The following is a 22,142-nucleotide window of genomic DNA, read 5'->3' as shown; positions in this document are numbered from 1 at the left end:
ATAATCCACTCTGAGGCCGCCTTAGGTGCGCTGGCTCAGTGCTAAATGTCCTAACGTTCGGATGAGGTGCCACAAAATGTAGGGAATTCAAGAAAAACGTAGAACATTGCAAGTTAAAAGCTTTAAAAACCCACATTAATATAAATATATATAGTAGTGCTTCTTAGACATGCTCAAAATGGAGGGCATTTTGGAATCCCTGAAATGTAGGATGTGTCTTGGGAAAGGAGGGCACCTGTTCAGCCTGGATGAAAGGGACAAAGCCAAGGCCTGAGAGCAAGAGAGAGCTCTAGTCATTAAGTTCCACTATGAAAGCAGAAAGGAGGCGGGGCTACAGAATGGATGTTCCAATTGGAGGATGAGTGGGAGGGGTGGATTTTGCAAATGATTGATGACAGTTTGAAAGGATCCTAACTGTCACAGCTGAGCTGTTTCCTCAGGTAGAGAATAGGGTTAAAGTAGTGGAGCAAAAATATCCCCTTTGGGGCTGGATTTAAGTCTCAAACACACTGCAGAAACAATCCGGTTTGGGACCACTTTAACAGCCCTGGCTGGGTGCTAGGGAATCCAAGGAACTGTAGTTTATTGTGGCACCAGAGCTCTTTCTGATAGAGAAGGCTAAATGTCTCCCAAAACTACAATTCCCAGAATTCCCTAGAATGAGCCAGGGTGGTTAAAGCGGGTCTCAAACTGGATTGTTTCTGCAGCGTGTTTTGGGCCTTAGTTACTCAGGATCTCTCTCTTGTGGGTCTGTTGTATGTTTAAAAAAATTGTGTGAGGAGTTTTGTAATAAGGTGTTGATAGAGTCAAACTTTTATTCTTTCATACAAATTTTTCATAGAAAACTCTATAAAAGTCATGGGGTTGACATAAGTCAACAGCTGACACGAAGGCTACATTGTTGTTGTGTGACTTCAAGTCGTTTCTGACTTATGGCGACCCTAAAGCGAACCTATCATGGGGTTTTCTTGGCAAGATTTGTTCAGAGGAGGTTTGCCATTGCCTTCCTCTGAGGCTGAGAGAGTGTGACTTGCCCAGGATCACCTTCCTACACACTCGCATTTATCTCCAGCTTTGTGGGCCAGTTAAATTTATTTCTTGGAATATTGCTTCACTTGCCAGCAAAGTGAAAATTTTGCAAAATTCTTATTCAACTTTGATATCATTGCTCTTCAAGAGAGATGGCTTGCAAACAACACTAATATGCTCCCTGGTTATACAATTTGATCTGAATCCACATATAAAATAGAGTATAAGGGACCGTGAGGGCCAGCCATTTTGGTAAAGGAATACTTAGGTTGGTGGCCTGGTTTTGGATATTGCGAGTCACCCAAATTGTATTGTAGCCAGACTGAAAACCTCAGGCTAAAGACTAATCCTTATAAATATTTACAGTGGACTCTTGGTATCTTTTGGGGTTTGGTTCCAGGACCCCAGTGGATACCCAAATCTGTGGATGCTCTTTATATACAATAGCATAGTAAAATGGTGTCCCTGATATAAAATGGCAAAATCAAAGTTTGATTTTCGGATTTTTTAAAAAAATTATCCTATTGGATCAAGATGAAATTGACAAAGGAAACAACACAGGATAAAAGATGAAAACGAGATTAAATTGACATTTATATTAAGATGAAGGTACAGTTTTGACATATGAAAAAAAAGTCCTGTCCTGTTCAAGAGGTTACATATGGTCAGTCTATTTATTCAGTTGGCCTACCATATCCATGGATCCTTTGTCCATGGTTTTAAACATCCACAGCTTGAAAATATTCAAGAAAAGTATAAATTCTAAATAGCAAACCTTGATTTTGCCATTTTATATAAGAGACACAAGGACTTAAGCATCCATGTATTATAGTATCCATGGGGAGGTGAGGGGTGGGGAAGGGAGGCTGGAACAAGGACCTACTGTATACTGGATAAATACATATATCTAATGTGCTTGTATAAACCCAACATTGAAACTGAAACACTTCTGTGTTTGTATGTTAGAATCCTTCACCTGGTATGTGAAAATAATGTACAGTAGGCCCTTGGTATCCTTTGGAGTGTTGTTCCAGGATCCCCTGTTGATAACAAAATCCATGGATGCTCAAATCCCATTATATATAATGTTGTACTAAAATGGTGTCCCTTATATAAAATGGCAAAACCAAGGTTTGCTTTTAGGAATTTATATATTTTTTTAAAAAAATATTTACAAGCTGTGGCTACTTGAATCTGTGGATTAGAAATCAATGGATATGGATGGCTGACTGTATACAGAGATTTGTGGGATAAAGGGAGGGTTGGTATTTTGTATTTTCAAGCAACTTAACAGTTTGATTCCCTCTGGGCATGTATAGAGTGTCCATCTGCAAAGCGAACTGCCATATATATTCGTGTATAAGTCGACCTCATGTGTAAGTCGAGGGAAGGTTTCAGGGTCAAAGTCATGGATTATTCACAGGTAAAATGAAACAAAGGAGAATGTAACAGAGGACGTAAAGGACAAAAGAAAAGGAAAACACCACTTCCTAGCCTCCTTCTCCTTCTTTGGACTTCTTTGGACCACCAAACCCAAATTTCCTGGGGATGGAGGACAGGTTTTAATACCGGATTGGGGAGGAAATGGAGTTAAATGGAGTGTTTCTTTGATGGGCAGAGAAGGTTTTCCAATTGGCCTGGGAAGGGAAAGATGTGGAGCTAAAAGGGGTGTTTCTTTGATGGATAAAGAAGGCTTTCAAATCGAATTGGGAAACTTTCTCTCTCACACACACACATAGCCACACACAGGCGCGTTACAGATGCGCCTATAGTACATCCCCAGGACATACTAGGGTTAGGAAGGGGCATCACTTCCTGACGCCCCTAACCTTAGTACGTATTGGGTATGTACAAAATGGCGGCACCCTTCCACACGGGCGCCGCTATCTTGACGTAGCGGACGCATACCATCCGCACGTCGCATCCCAGAAGTGATGCCGTGAGTGCGCAACTAGCACCTCATGGCACCACTTCCGGGGTGCAAAAAGAAGCACCATTTTCAGGCGTCTTTTTGCCGCATCTGGGAACCGTGTGGTTTGGCCGCTGCGGTTCCTGGATGCGGCAACCGGCAGCGCCAGCAGACCACCACTTTCAGGCAGTCTGTAATGCACCACAATAACTCCTGCTTCAAGGCAGGAATAGTGGGGCATCACAGAGGTGCTTGATTTAGGACCTTTCTAACCAGTATTAGTGTATTGGCCTGTATATAAGTCGACCTAAGATTTTAGGGTCAATTGTGGGGCATAAATACCTCGATTTACAGTCGAGTATATATGGTAGTTTATTGAACTACCATTGTAGAACTATTCAGTTTTGGTTTTTAGGAAATGCAGTAGTACAGTATATGATGTTCTGATAATTACTTGGGAAAGTTATTTTTTCCCCTCCAGATTTGTTTAACCAGATCCTTCTGCTGCAATGGATTGTTCATAGTGTTGTTTTTTTGAAAATTTTAAACTTTTGTTTTATATTTATTAAATTATATAGTCATACCAAGTGTTGCTTCCAAACAACTGTGTTACAATATTATGTTGCATAATGTGTGTTTGGGAGGTCAGAAGAGTTCTATAAAGTATACTGAATCAATTTGTTGAGAATTAAAACAGGTTGAAATTGACCCTAGAGAAAAAGATAAAGGAAGGCTATGCTTTCTTTGTAGCAATCTATGATTCTGGCAATTACTTGTGAAAAAACAGATCAATATTTTCTTGTGTGTACCCAGTGTCACAGTGCTTCTTTGCCTGAAAAGATAGTGACACATTCAAAGGCTGAAATTTTTAATAGATTCATTGAAACACATTATAATTTTATCTGTAGGAACAATATAGATAGACTCCACTGCATTTCAAGCTCATAGAAGAAATAAAATGTATAGTCCTCACCTAATAACAATTCCTTTCTCTCCTGCTTTTTGATAAGTATCCCTCCTCACAAAATCACGATGAAACCAAAAGGCAACATTTAGGGGTTTTTTTCCTTTTCAAATCCAGTTTGGCCCTTACTCTCAGAAATGTTAATCAGAACTGATAGCAGTAGTGAGAAAGGACATTAGTGTTAGTAGGCAGAGGTACATGAGATGGAGAACAAACATAGTAGTCATGAATTTTAATATTTTGCTATTTGTGCATGTAAAATCTGATTATGGGTTATCTCTCTGGTCATGCCTGGGGTCATGTCAGAGCTTAAAATCAATTTGATACATGATTATGGCAATGTTCTCTGGTGACTCAGCCAAGAACTGAATAGATATCAGTCCATGAAAATAAAGGGAACAGGGAGAGAAGAAAAATTCATAAAGTTGTGGGCTGGCAAATCACAATGATTTAAGCTGACTGGAAGGCTACATCCTTTTTTTCCCTGTCATCACTGCAGCAACTGAACTGCACTCCCATGTTTCTGGCACCAGCTGCGAAACACGCAACCGTCAAGCTAATCAGGACAGAAATGCCATTTTCACAGTTCTGTGATGGTCATGATGGAAACGCACTTCAGTCCCACACAGTATAAGGTAACAAGAAATACTTTGTTCATCAGCTCCAGATGCATAAAATGATCCTGCATTTCTAGCTTCACTTTGTCAGATAATGTTGGACAAAATACCTAGATTTTAATTTTAACACCTATTTACAACAAGCTCTGTATGTGTGTGGAGTACCAGAACAGCTGCTAGGATTGTTTTTGAAACAACCACCTACAGTACAGATTATCAATTCATCTGACATCCAGCCCTTACATTTTTTTCTTTGCATAGTCTTGATTCATTTCAGAATACTGTATCACATTTCTGATCTGCCAAACTGGTGAGAATGTATTGCAGGCTTGTGTGTTTCTCTTCTCCCATCACATTCAGAGTCCCTCCACTCAAACCAATATTTACCATGATGTCAAAAGATGGAAGAATGTTAAGAAGTAATTGCCCTATGGGCATTTGAAGTGGGGATGCAGACTAGTTTTACAGGCCATTAATATTTACCTATATTTTGCCTGATTGAACATCAGAGCCAATTTTAGTCATAGACATTAGAAAAGGGAAAGAGTAACATTAGGGAAATGGCCACTACAGGCTAATAAACATGTTTAAAATATTCCTCATTTCAGTTGAATAGAATGTGATCCAGTCACACACAATCTGCAGGAGTTTGGTTTGGTTTTTTTTTTTTTTTTTTGCAGGCTCCCACAAAAAAACTCAACTCAGCTGAAAAAGGCTTTGTGGTTGTTACTGCAGTATCTGCTGAAATCCACAGAAATATGCATTATTGCCTGTGTGGCCATTTGTCTGCTTCTCATGCATTTGGAGGTTGTGCATTTTTGACAGTGAGAATAGGTGTGAATAGATGTGAATTTGTGCTGGAAAGTGAAGACAATCAACAAGCTATGCAAATGTACCAAAATGTGCACCAATTCTCATATCTCTAACATGTAGACTAGTCCCAAACTGAGCAGTTGTGTTTCAGAGGTTCTGCATCTGTGGCCTAAACTTAATAATAAACTCTACAGAAGTTTTTTTTTTAAAAAAACTTTAACTTTAGTTCACACAGTTGTTTGCACAGAGGTTAAACATTTATTGTTGATCTGATACAAATGTAGACAATGAACAACAAAGAGGCGGTGTTCTGGTAGAGTCTACCGGGTAGACGAAAGCTGGCAAGTTAATAGTAAAATCATAGTTAGAAACATTATGTACATTATGAAGCTGAAGCTTTCATAGACAGCATCCATAGTTTTTTGTGGGTTTTTCAGGCTATGTGTCTGTGTTCTGGAAGAGTTTATTGCTGACATTTTGCCAGCATCTGTGGCTGGCATCGTCAGAGAATGTCATCCACAGATGCTGGCGAAATGACAGGAATAAACTCTTCCAAAACACAGCCACATAGCCTGAAAAACCCACAAAAATTATTATGTACACCATTTCAGTAGCATTGTCTCTTATATCAGTAGAAGGTTGTGGGGGATGCAGGCTACACCAGGTGACAACCTAAGGAGGGTGACACTAATGTTCCCCAAACATCTGCCTATTGGCAGAAAGGGGCTTTGATGTTCACCTGTGTCCCTTTAAAATGCTGGAACTCAGCCAAAGAAATGGTGTATTGGTGATACTATTAACCCTTTCTCTGCAACCCCTAAGTGGCATCATCCATATTGATCTTTTGTTTTTTTTTTTTAAAGAATTTTAGCAATTCATTGCATGGAAGAATGGAACAGGAGAGAGCGATCACCACAAAAAACATGCAGTGTTTCTCATAGTTTCAGGAATCAAGCAACAGTGTGCCACATTCATGGCATTCAGGAGGCATGTGAAGAATTTTGTGAAAAATTATTCTGAAGCAGAGATAAAAGTCAGAGAAGCAACTTCTAATGATCCTTGGGGCCCCTCTAGTTCTCTGATGTTAGAGATAAGTGACCTGACATACAACATGGTTTCGCTTTCTGAGATTATGAGCATGATCTGGCACAGGATGAATGACCATGGAAAGAACTGGAGGCATGTATACAAGTCTCTCACACTCTTGGATTATCTCCTCAAGAATGGATCAAAGAAAGTCATACAGTTGTGTCAAGAGGGTTTCTTTAACATTCATGTGTTACAGGACTTCCAGCATTTGGATGACGCTGGGAAGGATCAAGGTAAGGCGAAAAGTGCTTTGAGAGGTCAGTTAAATTGCTCTGAGTGCTGTTTGAGTGACCATTTCAGATTCAGGACAGGGAGGGAAGAAGCTATTTAATTGTTCAGGTATTACAATGTTTTGAAGCATGGTTAGTAGGAAAGGTCATAATTCAATGGAGGAACACAGGTTTGATGGAGAAAGGCTCAGCTTTGAAAGCAGGAATGAGTTAACCTTTTTAAGGTGAGGGGAACCTCGATAGAAAGGAAAAGATAGTACAAAGGAGAAAAACCAGGACTTTAAGGAAAAATGCAAGTACTGTAGTAGGAAGTACTCTTTTATGTTATATGTGTTTTAAAAATAATGTCAAGAGAGACGGTATATGTGTTCAAAAGATCAAGATAGAAGAAGGCATGGAAGATGGAAATTAATAAGAAAGTTATTGTCACAATGAAGCCATGCGTAATAACGGAATTTAAAACTGGTAAATATATATGTAGTGGTATGTGTTTGTTTATATGGATTTGTATGTGTGTCTGTAGATGTATTAATGTCATATTGTGCATTGTTGAAAAGTCTATAAAAATTAATAATAATAAAAAAGAAAGAAAGCAGGAATGAGATTAATGCCTTTTTCTATTAAAGATATTGATCCATGGGGGAAAGTCAGTCAGTGACTGGAGCCCATAGAACAGTGCTAGAGCTGATGATGGGCATAATCCAAAGTATGCAGTTTACAGGTTTACATAGGATTTGTTTGTACAGTATTGTATTACTGTGTCACTCTGTTCCTCCCTCATGTTTCTCTTTTCCCACCACTGCCACTATATCATCTGGCTCATCTGGCTCTTTTCACGTGACTTGCATCACCTGTAGTGCTCAAGAAGCTGTATTTGACAAGAGCTGACTCAGTATGGGGACCTTCTCCCTTGGGATAATGTGCATAGTTGCATCTGAGCCCCCTCCCCCAGGTTCTCTCTTCCCTCTGCATGGCACTGGTAAAACAATAAAAGGCAAGGGTGGTCCAGTATGGCTCTGCTGCTTCCAAAACATACATGTGCCATGCCACACCAGTCCAGTTATCTCCTGCTTCACTTCTTAATATATCTGCTTGTTCCTTTGGAAAGTCTATCAAGGTGTTCTTTGCTTCTCTTTCACTCACACAAAGCGTTTAAGTGGCACAGCATCTAGAGAGCTCAGAATTGGCTGCAGATGCAGACTAAATGGAATTAGGTTGAAAGCTAGAGGTTCTTCAACCTAGAGGTAATGATCTGGCAATAGATGATGAGGAAGAACTCTGTGATAAGCCTGTAAAATCTATTTGGGCAGTGCCAAAAACTGCAGTGTGACAGCCAGTTGGACAAGGACTCTGGGAGAGCAGGGTTGGAATCCTTGCTCAGCCATGAAAAAACACTGGGTGACCATGGGCAAGTTGCACTCCCTTAACCTTAGAGGATAGCAATGGTAAACATCTCTAAATAAACTTCCTAAGAAAAGCTTAGGATATACTGTAGAGTTAGAATGTACTGTAAAGACAAAACTACATCAAGAACTGCATGTGTAAAGCTTTCTTAGTATTGTGTGAATAACTTTGCAGCAAATGAATTACCTTATTAAAAAGATGAGTTGGGGCAAAGAGCAATATCTGTGAAAATGGAAGTTTTTCTTGTAAGCTTGCATTCTGAGAGGACAGATTCAGGGTGGATGGGAAGCAGCAGCTATAGAATCTTCCTTACTTCTGTGGTGGTCATGATACACATGACAGCCAATATACTTGCTTGTAAGGTTTTTTTTTTTTTAAATGAGAGGCTCTTAGGTATACAGTATATTTGGAATAGTGATCAGGCAAAAGAATTTTGCAGAGCTCACAAAAATTCCTACCTTTATTTCTTTCTCCCACTGAAGTCAGGACACTTTACTATGTTATGCAGATCCTCCCAAAAATCTGGAGATACAGAGATCTAAAAAGATGGTATGGGAATGGTAAGATTTGTTCTATAAGGTTGCCTTCTGCTTGTACCGTGTTGGATTTCAACCTCCTCCCCCTTTTGTTTTGCTAACTCTGTCCTAGGTTTCCAGAGCTTAATGTTACTGGACACTTCAGCATCTTCTATATCCACAGGACTATGTGGCAGACCTACAAAGCAATACAGAGCACAGTAGTAATATTAGTACATTTTGGTATGTTTTCAACAGGTTTTCATGTGAGGGAGAAGGCTAAGCAAGTCCTGGCTTTATTAAAAGATGAGCAACTTTTGCACAATGAACGTGAAATAGCACGTCGGACTAGGCGGCGCACTTCCTATGGAATGCTGTTCCCATCCAAGCCTTCTACTAAAGGTCATTTACCAACAATGCCTGCCTCAGAGTCTATTTCAGAATATCCTCCTTCAGATGTCCAACGTAAGCAGCAAGTTTAAATTGCAACACAAGTATTTGTATTTCAGACCTTTGCAATTGAAATCCCATTAGATGATCTTGGTTAAATGCCAACTGTCTTTACTCTTATAAATGAGAATGTAACAGTGGCTTAGCTATGGTGATGTGATTAGGAACCATCTGCTGGACATGGGAGGCGTAATGCTAGACTTAAGAGACTTTTGGCCTCTAGGAATATTTAGTATATATATATTATGTAGTGCAGGAGTAGTACAGTATAAACTTGTGGCAGAGACAGGAGACATTACTCATCATGTTAGTGAAGTAAAGAAGAACAGTCATGTTTATTGTCCCAGGAGGTCAATCCAAGGATAGGGAAGGAGATACACAAAAGGAGGTAAGCTATAATGGGTTACAAGAGTCCCTAAAGCTGGCTCTCATGTTTGGAAATAAGTTAGCAGCCATCTTTGGGATTGGACCCCATGGATGCTCCCTTCTCAAACAGAGGAAACAGAGGCCCGGTACAGATAGGCCACAAGCGCCGTGTCGGTGCCAAAATTAGGGTTGCAGAGCATGCTGCAACCACATGCTCTGCAAACCTAATACGTATGGATGGTGGCGTCGTCCATATGTGATGTGCGTACATGATGTAAGCATGGCACCGTGTCCACACCTCTGGGTGCTGTGCTTGTGTCATGAGCACGTCACAGTGCACCAATGGTGCACTGATGATGTCTTCCCTGCACACTGAAAATAACTTGCTTTTAGTGGGTTCTTTTTGGAGCGGAGGGAGCCCGCACAGTTTGGTTGCTGCAGGATCTCCTCTGGAGCGAGAATGGGTGGCTCCAGACCACCCCTTTGGGCGGTCTGTGCAGCCCCAAAGAAACTAATCCCTTGAAGAAGGGAAGAGGAAAGTGATGTTACCAGGTTAAGAAGGAATCAAAAACAAACAGCTTGGATTATTATTATTAAACTTTATTTATATAGCGCTGTAGATTTACACAGCACTGTACATACAATTTAAAAAATTGATAAAAATGAAACCTGCCAATGGCGTACATTCTACAGGATAATAACAAAATACATATAAAACAATAGATAATAATACAAGATAGCATTAGATAAAATAAACAAGCAACAAATTAAAAACATTGAATATCACATATCAAAGCAAATATCAAATAACAGTCAGATAACATGAAGGTTGCCAAAACATTTTCCTAGTTCTGATGCAGAAGTCATTAAATTAGAATTATAGGCCTGTTACAGACTGCCAAAATAAAGCTGCTACAGGTCTCTTTGGAGGTGTGCTGTTTAAATGATGCCTGCATCCTAAGAATCTGGAAGCTGTGCCAAAGCTGCACTCCAGTGCTTAGGAATGGAGTGTGGCTTTGGTGCGACCTCCGGACTCTTAGGATGCATGCATGATTTAAACAGCATACCTCCAAAGAGACCCGAAGCAGCTTTATTTTGGCAGTATCTTTAAGATACATTAGAATAGCTTTACAAGCTGCTGCTGATAAATGTTACTAGAGTTATGCAGACTTGCTGAAATCGATGCTTCTGTAGGAATTTGGAATAGCTAAGAAAAATAATGTTTTGGTTTGAAACATTTCAGTGACTGATACTTTCATAATAAAATGTATTCAGGTTATAATGAATAATCATTCTAATCCTTTGCTTTTGTGGGAGACAACCAAGTGCCTCCTGATAAGTAACAATTCTATTAAACAAAACACTACAGTAAGCCAATAGTGCTCCATTATTTTTATTACTGCCAGAGAGCCAGTGTGGTGTAGAGGTCTGAGTAGTGGACTAGAACTTCAGGTGACCAGGGTCTGAATCCCTGCTGAGCTATGAAAACCCAATGACAGACTTTGGGAAAGTCACAATCTTGCAGCCTAAGAAAGGAAAGTAATGGCAAATTTTCCATGCAAACTGCCATGCAAACCCTAGGATGGGGGGTCATCATAAGTCAGTTTTGATTTGAAGGCACATAACAACATCAACATAATCAACAACAAATTATTCCTGCTGTTATTTATTAACAAATTTGTGTAAACCTGAAAGATAGGTCTGTGTATGATATGGGTAGAGCCAATGGATATTTACTGCAAGCCCCACTGAGTGCAGTGCAGTTTACTTTGTGGAAAGTGTGCACCTTTCTTTAGAGCAAAAGTGGTATTAGTGATGGGAGGTGCAGCACCACAGAGGAAACCTGTAGATTATACCTCCTGTCCAAATGCTGCTGGCATGATTCCTGCAGCGCTTTCCTATCCCTAGAAGTGCAAACCCAAGGGAGTAGGCAAAGTGCTCCTCACATAGATGTTCTGTTTATTTTATTTACGGTATTTATACCCCACCCTTCAGCCCTAAAAGCTCTCAGAGTGGCTTACATTTATTATTATTTCTAATTACACAGTTCCCTACCCTCAGGCTTACAATACAAAAAGACACAACACAAAAAGAGAAGGGAATGGTGGTGGTGAAGGGGGTCAGGTCCAGCAGTTCTTTTCTCCCTCTGAGGCCTGGACCAAGGCAGATAGACTGGAAGGAGGGCTCTTCTTCTTAGTCCAGGCCAGGCCTGATGGAGCTGGGCCTGCATCTCTCCCTCCATGGTGGAATGGCACCAGATGGACTGGAGGGAGGGCTCTGCTTCTTAGAAGGCACTTGAAAGGAAGAGGTCCAAGTAGCAGTAGAATCACTTTTACAGCACACAGTAAATATAGTACTATATATTCACTTTCTGAATCACTTTCACAGCACACAGTGAATATACTACTATGATTCCACTTTAATTGCCATGGTTTTTGTAGTTTGGGAAGGAATATTTAGAATTCTCAGCCCAGAGAATTCCCAGCTCTTGTAGTTCACCAAGCTACAAATCCCAGGGTCCCATAGGTTGTAGCCGTAACCGTTAAAGTAGAATCATAGTAGTGTAGTATGTAAGGGCCATTGTTCAAGGCAGGGTACCTCAATTTTTCTGTCCAAGGATGGGAAGAAATTGTCAGTGGCAAGGTAGCTGTTGTTACAGGGCTGGGGGCAGGGAGAGTTTATAGGCTGCCAATGCATGTATTGCTGCCATATTAAAAACCGGAGAGGCTTCTTCATCGTCTATAAGTGGGCAGCTGAGCAAGTGTTGCTTGTCATTCAGCCAGGTAGCAAGCAACACCTGCTAAATTTCCCTTTTCTTCACAACCATTAAAGGTACAGGAGCCATCTCTAGTTTTCCTTTTGGCAATGCTAAGCCCAGAATTTTTTTATCTTCCCTGCCAGGTCTTGCACCCTTAAAGCTGGTAACCCTGGCCCTCAACCCACCTTCTTTATTTCCTATGATCTGCTCCAGCCTTTTTTGTAGCCACAGCAATTGTCTGGTTTATCATTTTTTTAAAATTATCACAGTTGTAAAATTGTGCTCTCAATATTCTTTTAGAAGACTGAAGAACTGTGGGTTGCAAAAAGGAAAGTGGTAATTAAACTACCACTCCTTTCTTGGCAAACAACAGGAAGACTCTAATCATTGATCAGTTTAGTTATATCCTCACTAAGAATTAGGAAACATTATACAGAAGCCACCGGGAGGTGGTTTTTAATTAAAGGGAGAGTAGCCTTTAAAAAAATCAACAGAGAATTGCTGCTTTACACTGGACAGAATGGTCATATAATTACCCTAGAATATAAATAAATAAAAACCACTTATTATGTTGATAATCTAATTACACTAGGAACCGAATAGACACACAAGAACCACATACCAGGATTTTAAAATGGGAGGACAAGATAGGATATGCAGTGTCATCTGGGCTCTAATTAAAAATTGAGTGACCAATGGATCACAGTTCTGGATAAAAGAGCTGGTAAAGAAGTGATTTTTTTTGTCCTTAAATATTAAATTCCATGAGTCATTATTGCTTGCATCTTGCCATTAATTATAAACAGATTAAGTGGTTAACCACTTTTTGTTCACCCTGTGGAGAAGTGAAGATGTTGCTTACCCTCCATGTATCCTGATCAATCTCAGTTAATCCTTTGTTTTCCCACATTTCAGCTGCTTTTAAAATGTCCATTTTTCTTTCAATCTCCCACTTTCCACCTTTGTCTTCAGCTTACTTCAGTTGCTGCAACCTAAGTTCAAAGTGCAAAAAAGGGTTTACATGTAATTAACTCAGTGGGGAGAGGGAGGAAAGAGGATAGGATTGGAGGGTGGGAATTTTGCTCTTCCCAGTAGGCTGAAGCAAAAGTAAATTGCTGCAGCCTTTCCTAGCCTGTATGTTCTTACTCATCAACAGTTTTTTGCCATTTTGACCACACTGTGATGTTCCTTGGCCACATGTATCTTGGGTTTCACCTGTGAAATGTTAGAAGGCATGTTCTTGTTTGGTCAGGTCAGAGAGAGACATTTTCACTTTTGGCTGCCTCACATTACTTCTCAAAGATGTGCACATCCTTCTGGGTCAGTGTTAACTGTGAGCTGAAATGAGGCAACTTGCCAGGATTAGAGTGCCTTGAAATGACAGGAAATGGGTTGTTGTTATATTTTTACTGTCTAGGATGGGGAGAGGTATTTGTGAGACTTTCTACCCCATGTCCTAAAATAACTTGGATGGCTTTAGGTACTCTGTTCCATAGGTAAGCAAGGGTCCACTTTTGCTGTTCCATCTCAGGTAATAAAATATCCTGGATCAATCTTGTTGTCTTTGTAAGTCACATTTGTGCTTAAAGATATGAACAAAGCAATGCAAGAATAATCTGTCTCTTTACAACATATGAACTAATCCATAACATGTTAATTGGCCTACAGTAATTAATTGCCTAAGAAAACAGAAATATTGTTCTGATTGAATTGTATATTGCCCTTAAAAGATGTAAAGTATGAGAACTCTTATTATGAAAGTATGAAACAGTAGTTGATTAAAACAGAAATGCGACTGCACCGTCACTTCATTTATTGCTACATATTTCCATTTGTCTCCAGATAAAAATCCCTGCTACAGGGCTGCAACCTAAAAGTTTTCCCATTATCTTTCAAATAGTCTCTTAAATTCCTTTTTAGCTGCTCATAAAGTGAAACACAAGCCTGCCATGCTACACTAATAACACCTCTTTTAAATACTAATTGGAAGATTTGGTGACAGAGAGAGATGATACTGGCCTTAATTTTCTGGTTTCCTCCATATAATTTTCACATAAACAAGCAGAAATGGTGGCTCTTTATGTTAATTTGTCCCATGTGGAGGAAAAAAGACGACTTGTCTCACACAGTGGGGAAATAAGCAGAGTTAGCAGTTAAGAACAGGAGAGTTCTGTTCAAGTTTGTCAATTATCAGAGAGAATTATAAAACAATTTAACATTCAGATCCAGCCACTCAAGTAGTATTGTAGTTAATGGACCAAACAAGACTTTAGTGGCATTTTTTTTGCTCAATTAATTCAGAAATTTAACACCTGTTTATTTCTTCCACTCTTAAAAGCAAAACAAAATACAACCCTTTTCTTTGACAGATCTTCCCCTCAAGGCACCAACTGCAGCCGAACAAAGCCAGCCTGCTCAGACATCAGGCAAAACAGAGATAGTTCAAGAAAGAACAGCACTTAACATGGCTGCAAAAAAGTCATCAGAGGTAAATCATGTGATGCATTTGGAAAGAAGAAATAGTTGAATTATTCATTTAGTTAACTGTTCATATTGCAATTAGTAAGACTTAAGATTCAAATCTGGGAGTTAGCCTCATTACACTGTATGCGACTTCCTTCAGAGTACACATAAGGATAATGGCATCACTAAGATTGGTGTCATCTAATGTGGTAACTCATGGTGTCACACGCCCCCACTGGCCTTCTTCCATGCCACACCATACAGAATCCTTAGTAATGTTTTTAATACTAATATTATTCATAAATCGTAATTCTCGTATATCAGTTAATATAATGACAATGGTTTTGACATAAACAGTTAGCAAAATTAAAATTGAAATAATACATGTTAGAATTAGTTAGAAGAGGTCAAAAGAATAGAATTCCTCATTGTTGAACTAGTAATTCGATTCAGTTCAGGAAAGTTGTGTGAACAGAACCATGAGTGAGAAACCATGAAGATTTGGTGAAAATGGAGATAAAATTGAGCAAGAAGCAAAACAATATAATGAGATAATAAGGAGTAAGAAAATCCAGTGACATGGTGCCATTAATGAAGAATTAACTAGGAAATTATCACACGTGACGACCCCCAACGGGAAATAAATGTGTGTTTAACCCATCAATGACAGATCTTACCCTGTTCCTGTAGGCAGCCTGTATGCAACCTTGATCTTATCCCATAGCTTTTCAAGGATGGGATTTTCCCATTCTTGAAAAGCTATGGGATAAGCCTGGGTTGCATACGGGCTGCCTATGGGGAATGTGGTTAGATCCATCATCAACGGGTTAAACATGTGTCTATCCTATTGGGGATAGTTGCTTGTGATAATCTCCTAAATTATGTAGGAGGGAAGGTAAAAATGTATTTAAATATGTCATTCAAATCAGTATTTATTATATGGGATATATTTAAAGGAAATCTGACATCTAACAAGTTGAGATACCGAAACATTGGTGATACTGGATGGAGCTCATGGGAACTAGAGTTCAATAGCATCAGAAGATAATGCAGTTTTCCCACCCTTGCCTCAATCCTTTTCTGTCATTTATTTCCTGAACTGCAAGCATTCTCTCTATTCCTCTACCATTTTTTCAGCTTTGTTTTGTCTTCTTTGTAGTTCATTAATTTGGCCAGAGGTACAGCCTTGGTCATGTTGGCATATAATACTGACTTCTATTGTTACTTTGTATTTACTCTTATATTGTGTTTTGTATTTATGTGCCTCTCCTCTGAACATGGAACTGTGAAAGACTTAAATAGAGATGCATGATGACGAGATTATAGAATTTATCTTATATATATATATATAGCTTCTGTCTCTGTAGATTGAAGCAGCTCTATTGGTATGCCAGGTGTTCCTGGTGATTTATTTTTCTCAGGTGCTCTGATCAGAGCTTCCACTTTACTTTCTAAAACTATAGGTTCATTTTCAAATTGTTCTTGCTTGAATGAATCTGCCATCCTTTCATCTATTTTATATTGCTCTTCAGTGTATTATTTCTACTGTCTTTTCATTTGTACTTGGTCATGTTCCTGTGCTGATCATATAGCATCCCCTCTCTTGGTTTAAATTTCCTTTTAATTTCTCAGATCTTGTGGAAGAGATCTCTTGTACTTCTGTTTTTTTGTTCTGTTTCTCTGTCTTGATTAGTATAGTACGTCTTTTTGTCCCTGTGCACAAGTTGTTGAACAGTTGCATTCAGAGTTCTGACCCTATTTCTGTCGCTTTTTCCTTTTGCTTCTCATTTGTTCTTAATTGCTTGAAGAGTTTCATCTATCATTCATTGAGAATTGTCTTTCTTTATGGCTGCAGATATATATTTTTATTTATTTAGAGTACTTATACCCTGCCTTTCAGCCCTAGAGGCTCTCAGAGCGGCTTACAATTATTATTATTTTTAATTTGACAGCGTTCCTCCTTGACAATGTCTTTGCCTTCTGTCCAGAGTTCTCACTCCCAGCCTATTAGGCTTAATAGTGCAATTTTATTTTGACATTATCTATAAATTCTATGTAGATGTTCGTGTTGTATTTTGGTATGATGGTTAGTTTAGTGTTCTTTTGCCGCATAGGAGCATGCAAACCCACCTCTGGAGAAAGGTAGTGCCATGGTGAGCTGCCCTTCATAGATTGCAGCAAAAGCCTTGACTGCATGGATCATTAAAAACTGTGAATCTAAAAGAAATGGGAATGCCACAACATTTGATTGTCCTGATGTATAACCTATATGCTGGGTAAGAGAGCGCTGTTAGGATGGAATATAGAGGACCAGAATGATTTCTGATTACCAAGTATGTCAAACAAGAATGCATATTATCACCCTATCTGTTTAATTTATCATATGGAATTAGACTGGTAGGAAAGTAGTTTGAAATTTGGAGGAAGAAGCACCAATAATTTGAGACATACATATAAAACCATATTAGGAGCAGAAAAGAGCACATTATTGGAATGACTACTGAAGAAAGTAAAGAAAGAAAGTGTAAAAGCAGGATTACAGCTCAATACTCAGTAGTAGTCTGTCTCAGCATAAAATGGAAGAGTGTGTGTGAGGGGAAATGAAGAGGATCAAGCAGCAACTTGAACACTAACAGATTTATTTTAGCACTAGCTTCATGGATATCAATTCACTTCTTCAGAAGCACTAATGGTTGCACTCCTTTCAGTGAAATAACAGTGAATATCAGCATCAGGATTATCCATACTATAGTATTTCTGGTTTGTGTATATGATGTGAAAGCTAGACAGTGAAGAAAGGTGACAGGATAGAATCAACTTATTTGAAATGAGGTGCCTAAGGAGAGCTCTACAGATGCCACAGACGATTGAAAAGATTAGTCCAAAATGCAAATCAAGTCAGGGTTCTCACTAGAAGCCAAAATGAATAAAAGTGAGGCCATTGTAATTTGGGCATTGGAAAAGATGATAATGCTCAGTAAATTAGCAGACAATAAGAAATGAGAGAAAACCCATTACAGGTGAAGGAAGCTGTTGTCTTGAGTTTACAAAACCTGAACAGGACTATCAATATCTCTTGGAAGCCACTCATTCATAGTCACCACAAGCTGAAGCTGACTTGATGCCACTTAACAACAACAATTTCAAAATCATAGGATGCTGGTGTCGTCTGGTAATTGTCAAGCTCCACAGTAATTATCTTTGTCAGTTATTTTTATTGTTATTATTATTTATAGCTTAGTCTCTTGAATGTCACTTACCAATTTATTAAAACTACAGACTGCCTCATAACTAAAGATCTTGACCATAATAATACTATATATTATTTCTCCATGTCTTACCTCCCTCTTTGTAAGGTTCTGTACCATATTCAGTGAAAAAGACAACAAATCACTTTCTGAAGCCCAGCAGTCTACATTTGATCATTTAACAGGTTCACGAACAAGACAGGGATCTTCTCTTAACATAGCTTCCCTTCAGCTGCCTGAAATGTTTTTCCAAGTCTAAGGGAAGAATGCTTGGGCTGTATAGTAGGAGTAGTGCAAAATTAATTCACTGTTCTGAGCACAACAGTCACATAGAGCTTTTGAAAGTCCTTTCAGTTTTAAACTGTACTTTCAGTTGAAAAGTGGTTTTTCTTGTGAGTGAGATTGAAAGAGAAAGAAGTATAGAGGCATGAGAGAGGTTTAAAACCATTGACTGGTGTGGAGAGAGTGAATAGGGATTTATTTTATGTCTTGCATGATTCTTGAACTCAAATCTATTCAATAAAATCAAAAGTTATTGGAGACAATAAAAAGGAAGTACTACACACAAAGAAGAGCATGGAATTTGCTGCCATAAAAGGTTATGATGTCCAGCAGTGTGTGTTGTTCCACTAAAGGGACATGAAAATAACAGTGGCACTTAGCTAAACAGAACTTCAGCTAAACAGAACTTCTGCATCTGAGAAACTGATGAGGAGAAAGATCCATTGATGGCTATTATCATAAGACAGCTACACCTGCAAACCAAATGCAGAAAAGTTACTTTTGGGACAGCTGCCAATCTGGATGGAGCATTCTGGGAATTGTAGTCAAAAGAGTAACTGTTCTGGAGTCTTACGTATTTATAGACTTTAGTCTGATCCAGCAAGGCAGTTCTTATGTTTATTATTGCTATAATTATATGAGTGCCTAACGAAACTACTCTCCCTCTTTCACATTCGTAAGAATGTAAATGGTGTCCCTGCTTTGGAAACAGGATAAAATCTCTTTGAAAAACGTTATGTTCTGTCATTCTTCCACTGTATTCCTATGATGTTTATCATCTAATTAATCTCAAAAGCACTTGCTCTTCAATTAAAAAGGAGATCTATACGATAAAGCATGGTAACCCTGGCAGTTGATGCCCATCAGTACTGGTGGGAGGGCGCATCCATTGGACGGAGAAGCCAAAGTCAACAGGAAGCAATTACTTTTGCTTCTGTTCCCTTTCTCCTCCATTGCATGACACTGTAACATTTCTTAACGTTTAAATCAATAGTCTATTATGTTGGTTGAACAGACTCACAATATTATATTTAATTCTCATCTGGGGAGACTGTACAACTAAATAGACTGGTTACATGGGAGGAGACAGGCAGAAGTAGGCTGGCTGGCTACTAGGCATTTGCCTGAGTTTGGAGGTAGGAGTGTCACACTTGTCCTAATAGAATCAGAAGTTATGTGATATATGATTTGTTAATATTGTAAGAGGTCTTCAGCAAAGGGAACAATACTGCATTGATAACTGGAAATAACTCATTTCTGTAGTTGCAACAATTCCAAATCCTGTCCACACTACCAGTTAAACAATGATTTGAGATAAATTATATGGATTCCTTTCATGTTTCTTGCTCATAACAGAAATTTCAATACTGAGCAATGTTTTCTCCTTTCTCCTGCTTCAGTTTTTGTAGTTAATCATACTTATCACTTATATGAAGTACCTCACAGTCTCAAGTCACACTGTTGACTAAGCATCACTTTAGGTGCCATTAATATCAACATTTCCCCAGATAATGTACTGTATCATAATGCTTGAACTGGTACATTCATTTCCTGTTTTACAAATAAGAACTTAACACAACCTCTGCAAGTATGATTGTTATTTGTGTCTTTTCCACAGATTCACTATGTGGGTTTATCTGGTTTTTTTTATTACAGGTGAGACAAAATTTTTTAAAGAACTGGTGGAAATTTTTGGTGTTGTTGGCCTGTTACAGACAGGCCAAAATAAAGCTGCTTCGAGTCACTTTGGAGGTATGGTATTTCAATGATGCATGCGTCCTAAGAGTCCAAAATCCGCACAAAAGCCACGCTCTAGACCTAAGGACTGGAGTGCAGCTTTGGTGTGGCTTTTGGACTCTTAGGACTCATGCATCATTGAAATACCATACCTGCAAAGTGACTCGAAGCAGCTTTATTTTGGCCTGTCTGTAACAGGCCGTTGAGAATCTAGAGTGAATGTTGCTGGTAAGGGCCACCCCATTCCTTTTCTGGCATCTCTTTCTTTCAATTCCACTGCTTCTCTCCCTCCCCCATTTCTCATTAGTATTCAGAGATATATCTTGACACTTCAGGATCATGTCTAGTTCCTTCAAAGCTGCCCTCCCAAGTCCTAGTATTCTTCTTATTTCTTGACTGCAGTTGCCATTCTGATTAATGACTGAGCCAAGGTATGGAAAATCTTGAACCAATTCAGTGTCTTCATTGTTTGCTTTAAAGTTATGTAAATCATGTGTGATTATTATTCTTGATCTCTTACCATAATTTTTTCAACCATCTGCCAGTAACAGTTAAATCTAGCACATAAATAAAGAGTTGCAGGATATAATCGATTATATAGGTTCAGTGTCATCACACAATCACTCCCAATAGCATAGTGATTGCAGAATGCAGGATGAGATTCTTGCTCCAGGTTGCTCATTAAAATTGTCAATGAATAAAGGCCTGTCCCCTTCCTTTTTCCTTCCATATCACACCACCTTGGTACTTCCCTTATACGATCATGTTGGAGACACACAATTGAATCTTTCTTCACTTTGGACTGCACCATTCTGCTCTGGAATTAAATTAGCCCAATCTGATCCTGGGGCAAATCAGTCTGAAAGGCCAGAATTCAGGATGAATTGAAGGTGTTGCATAGCCGTAGTAAGAAAAAGTCCTTAGAAACAGTATCACAACAAATGTAAGATCACCAGTAAATCTGACTGACCAAAGGAAACAAATGCCATTAATAGCAGGAATCTACTGATAATTTAGTCCTGACTTGATATATCCAGCATCCTGTGTTGCAAAGAGAACAAAAAAGTGAACACTGTAGAATCTGATCTTGATGAAAAAACGGTGAATTAGACTGAGAGATGGAAAGAGCTTTCATTGGGATGTTATTAAAATTAACACACATCCCTGGTATAAGTCCAATTGCTGATTCCAACTATTGTATACTAAATCCATTGAATGAATGAGAACTTGTAAATCAACATTTAAGTTCTATTGATTCAGTGGGTGGACTCTAGTTTAGAATAGCAGTTGGTTTTAGACTTGTGTGTGCATATCATTGCACTCATTTGCTCAGGTGTGCTGCAAGAGAAAACTTTGTCCCAAACAGTTAAAAAGCAGAACATTTTTTCCTTAATAAAGGTTTTTCTGAAAAGATATCCATCAGTGCAGGTGCTCCTTTTTGTTGTTGGTGTTTTCTCTATGGCTGTGATTAATCCTTTCTGTACAATTTTTCCTAACAGAAGCAGCAGAGTAAATTAGAAGATGATAAACTGGGGATTTATTCATTACAATATGCTTTTAATTTTACATAATACCATTAATTGCTTACCTATATGCAAACACATTTTACTGAGGAATTATTAAAGAATAGTTGTAGTAATAATCTTTAAATATCATGATGCATAAATAACAAAGTCCACGGCAGTCAGAAGAAAATTGCTTTTCTTATTATGTTCCATCTGCTGTGAAATATTAAATATGATGCTCTCAGTTCACTGAATAGATCAGTCTTAATCCTTGTTTTCTCTTAACTATAATATTATGTTTCTCCAAACACATTTGCCCCCTCATCAAATTTCACAGTGTTGATCTTCTAATCTCCATACTAATACCTGAAAATTTATCAGACTTTAATGTTATTTTCTCAAAAATGAACTCCCATTCTGTGTAAATCTACTATCTATATCCTAATATGGAAGCACATATACTGATTGTTTTTGTTCAAGCGGGAAATGTGTTATTGCTAGAGCTAACTCATATGTACTTAATTTTTCCCCAGTGACTATTGACATTTTAAAAGGCCTGTGGGCCTTGAGCTCACAAGCACACCTCTCATCTCTTCCTACATCAGAAGCTTTTATGTCTCATTTTAAACAAAGTTCCTCATGGTGTCCAAATTCATAGGAGAGATGCTTGCTTAAACTGTAATTTCAGAAATAAGACAAGATCCAAAACCAATGGCGTAAATCCAGTTGTTAGTCCCAACTCTTGTGTATTGAATTCTGGCTT

General features: G+C 38.6%; 1 protein-coding gene across 1 annotated transcript in view; it reads left to right on the top strand.

Annotated features, from left to right (window-relative positions):
• Window positions 1-409: 409 nt before the first annotated feature.
• The window catches only part of ENTHD1 (ENTH domain containing 1), a 47,823-nt gene continuing 26,090 nt past the window's right edge, over window positions 410-22,142 (top strand). Inside the window, exons 1-5 of the mRNA XM_042470366.1 lie at window positions 410-440; window positions 4,402-4,537; window positions 6,196-6,654; window positions 8,829-9,035; window positions 14,514-14,632. Coding sequence (XP_042326300.1) covers window positions 6,306-6,654; window positions 8,829-9,035; window positions 14,514-14,632 — 675 coding nt within the window. The 5' untranslated portion in view covers window positions 410-440; window positions 4,402-4,537; window positions 6,196-6,305. The remainder of the gene's footprint in view (window positions 441-4,401; window positions 4,538-6,195; window positions 6,655-8,828; window positions 9,036-14,513; window positions 14,633-22,142) is intronic.

This window comes from Sceloporus undulatus, chromosome 5, assembly GCF_019175285.1.
Source record: "Sceloporus undulatus isolate JIND9_A2432 ecotype Alabama chromosome 5, SceUnd_v1.1, whole genome shotgun sequence".
Lineage (NCBI taxonomy): Eukaryota > Metazoa > Chordata > Lepidosauria > Squamata > Phrynosomatidae > Sceloporus > Sceloporus undulatus.
The sequence above is the reverse complement of the archived record's forward strand: the minus strand, read 5'-3'. Positions and strand labels throughout refer to the sequence as shown.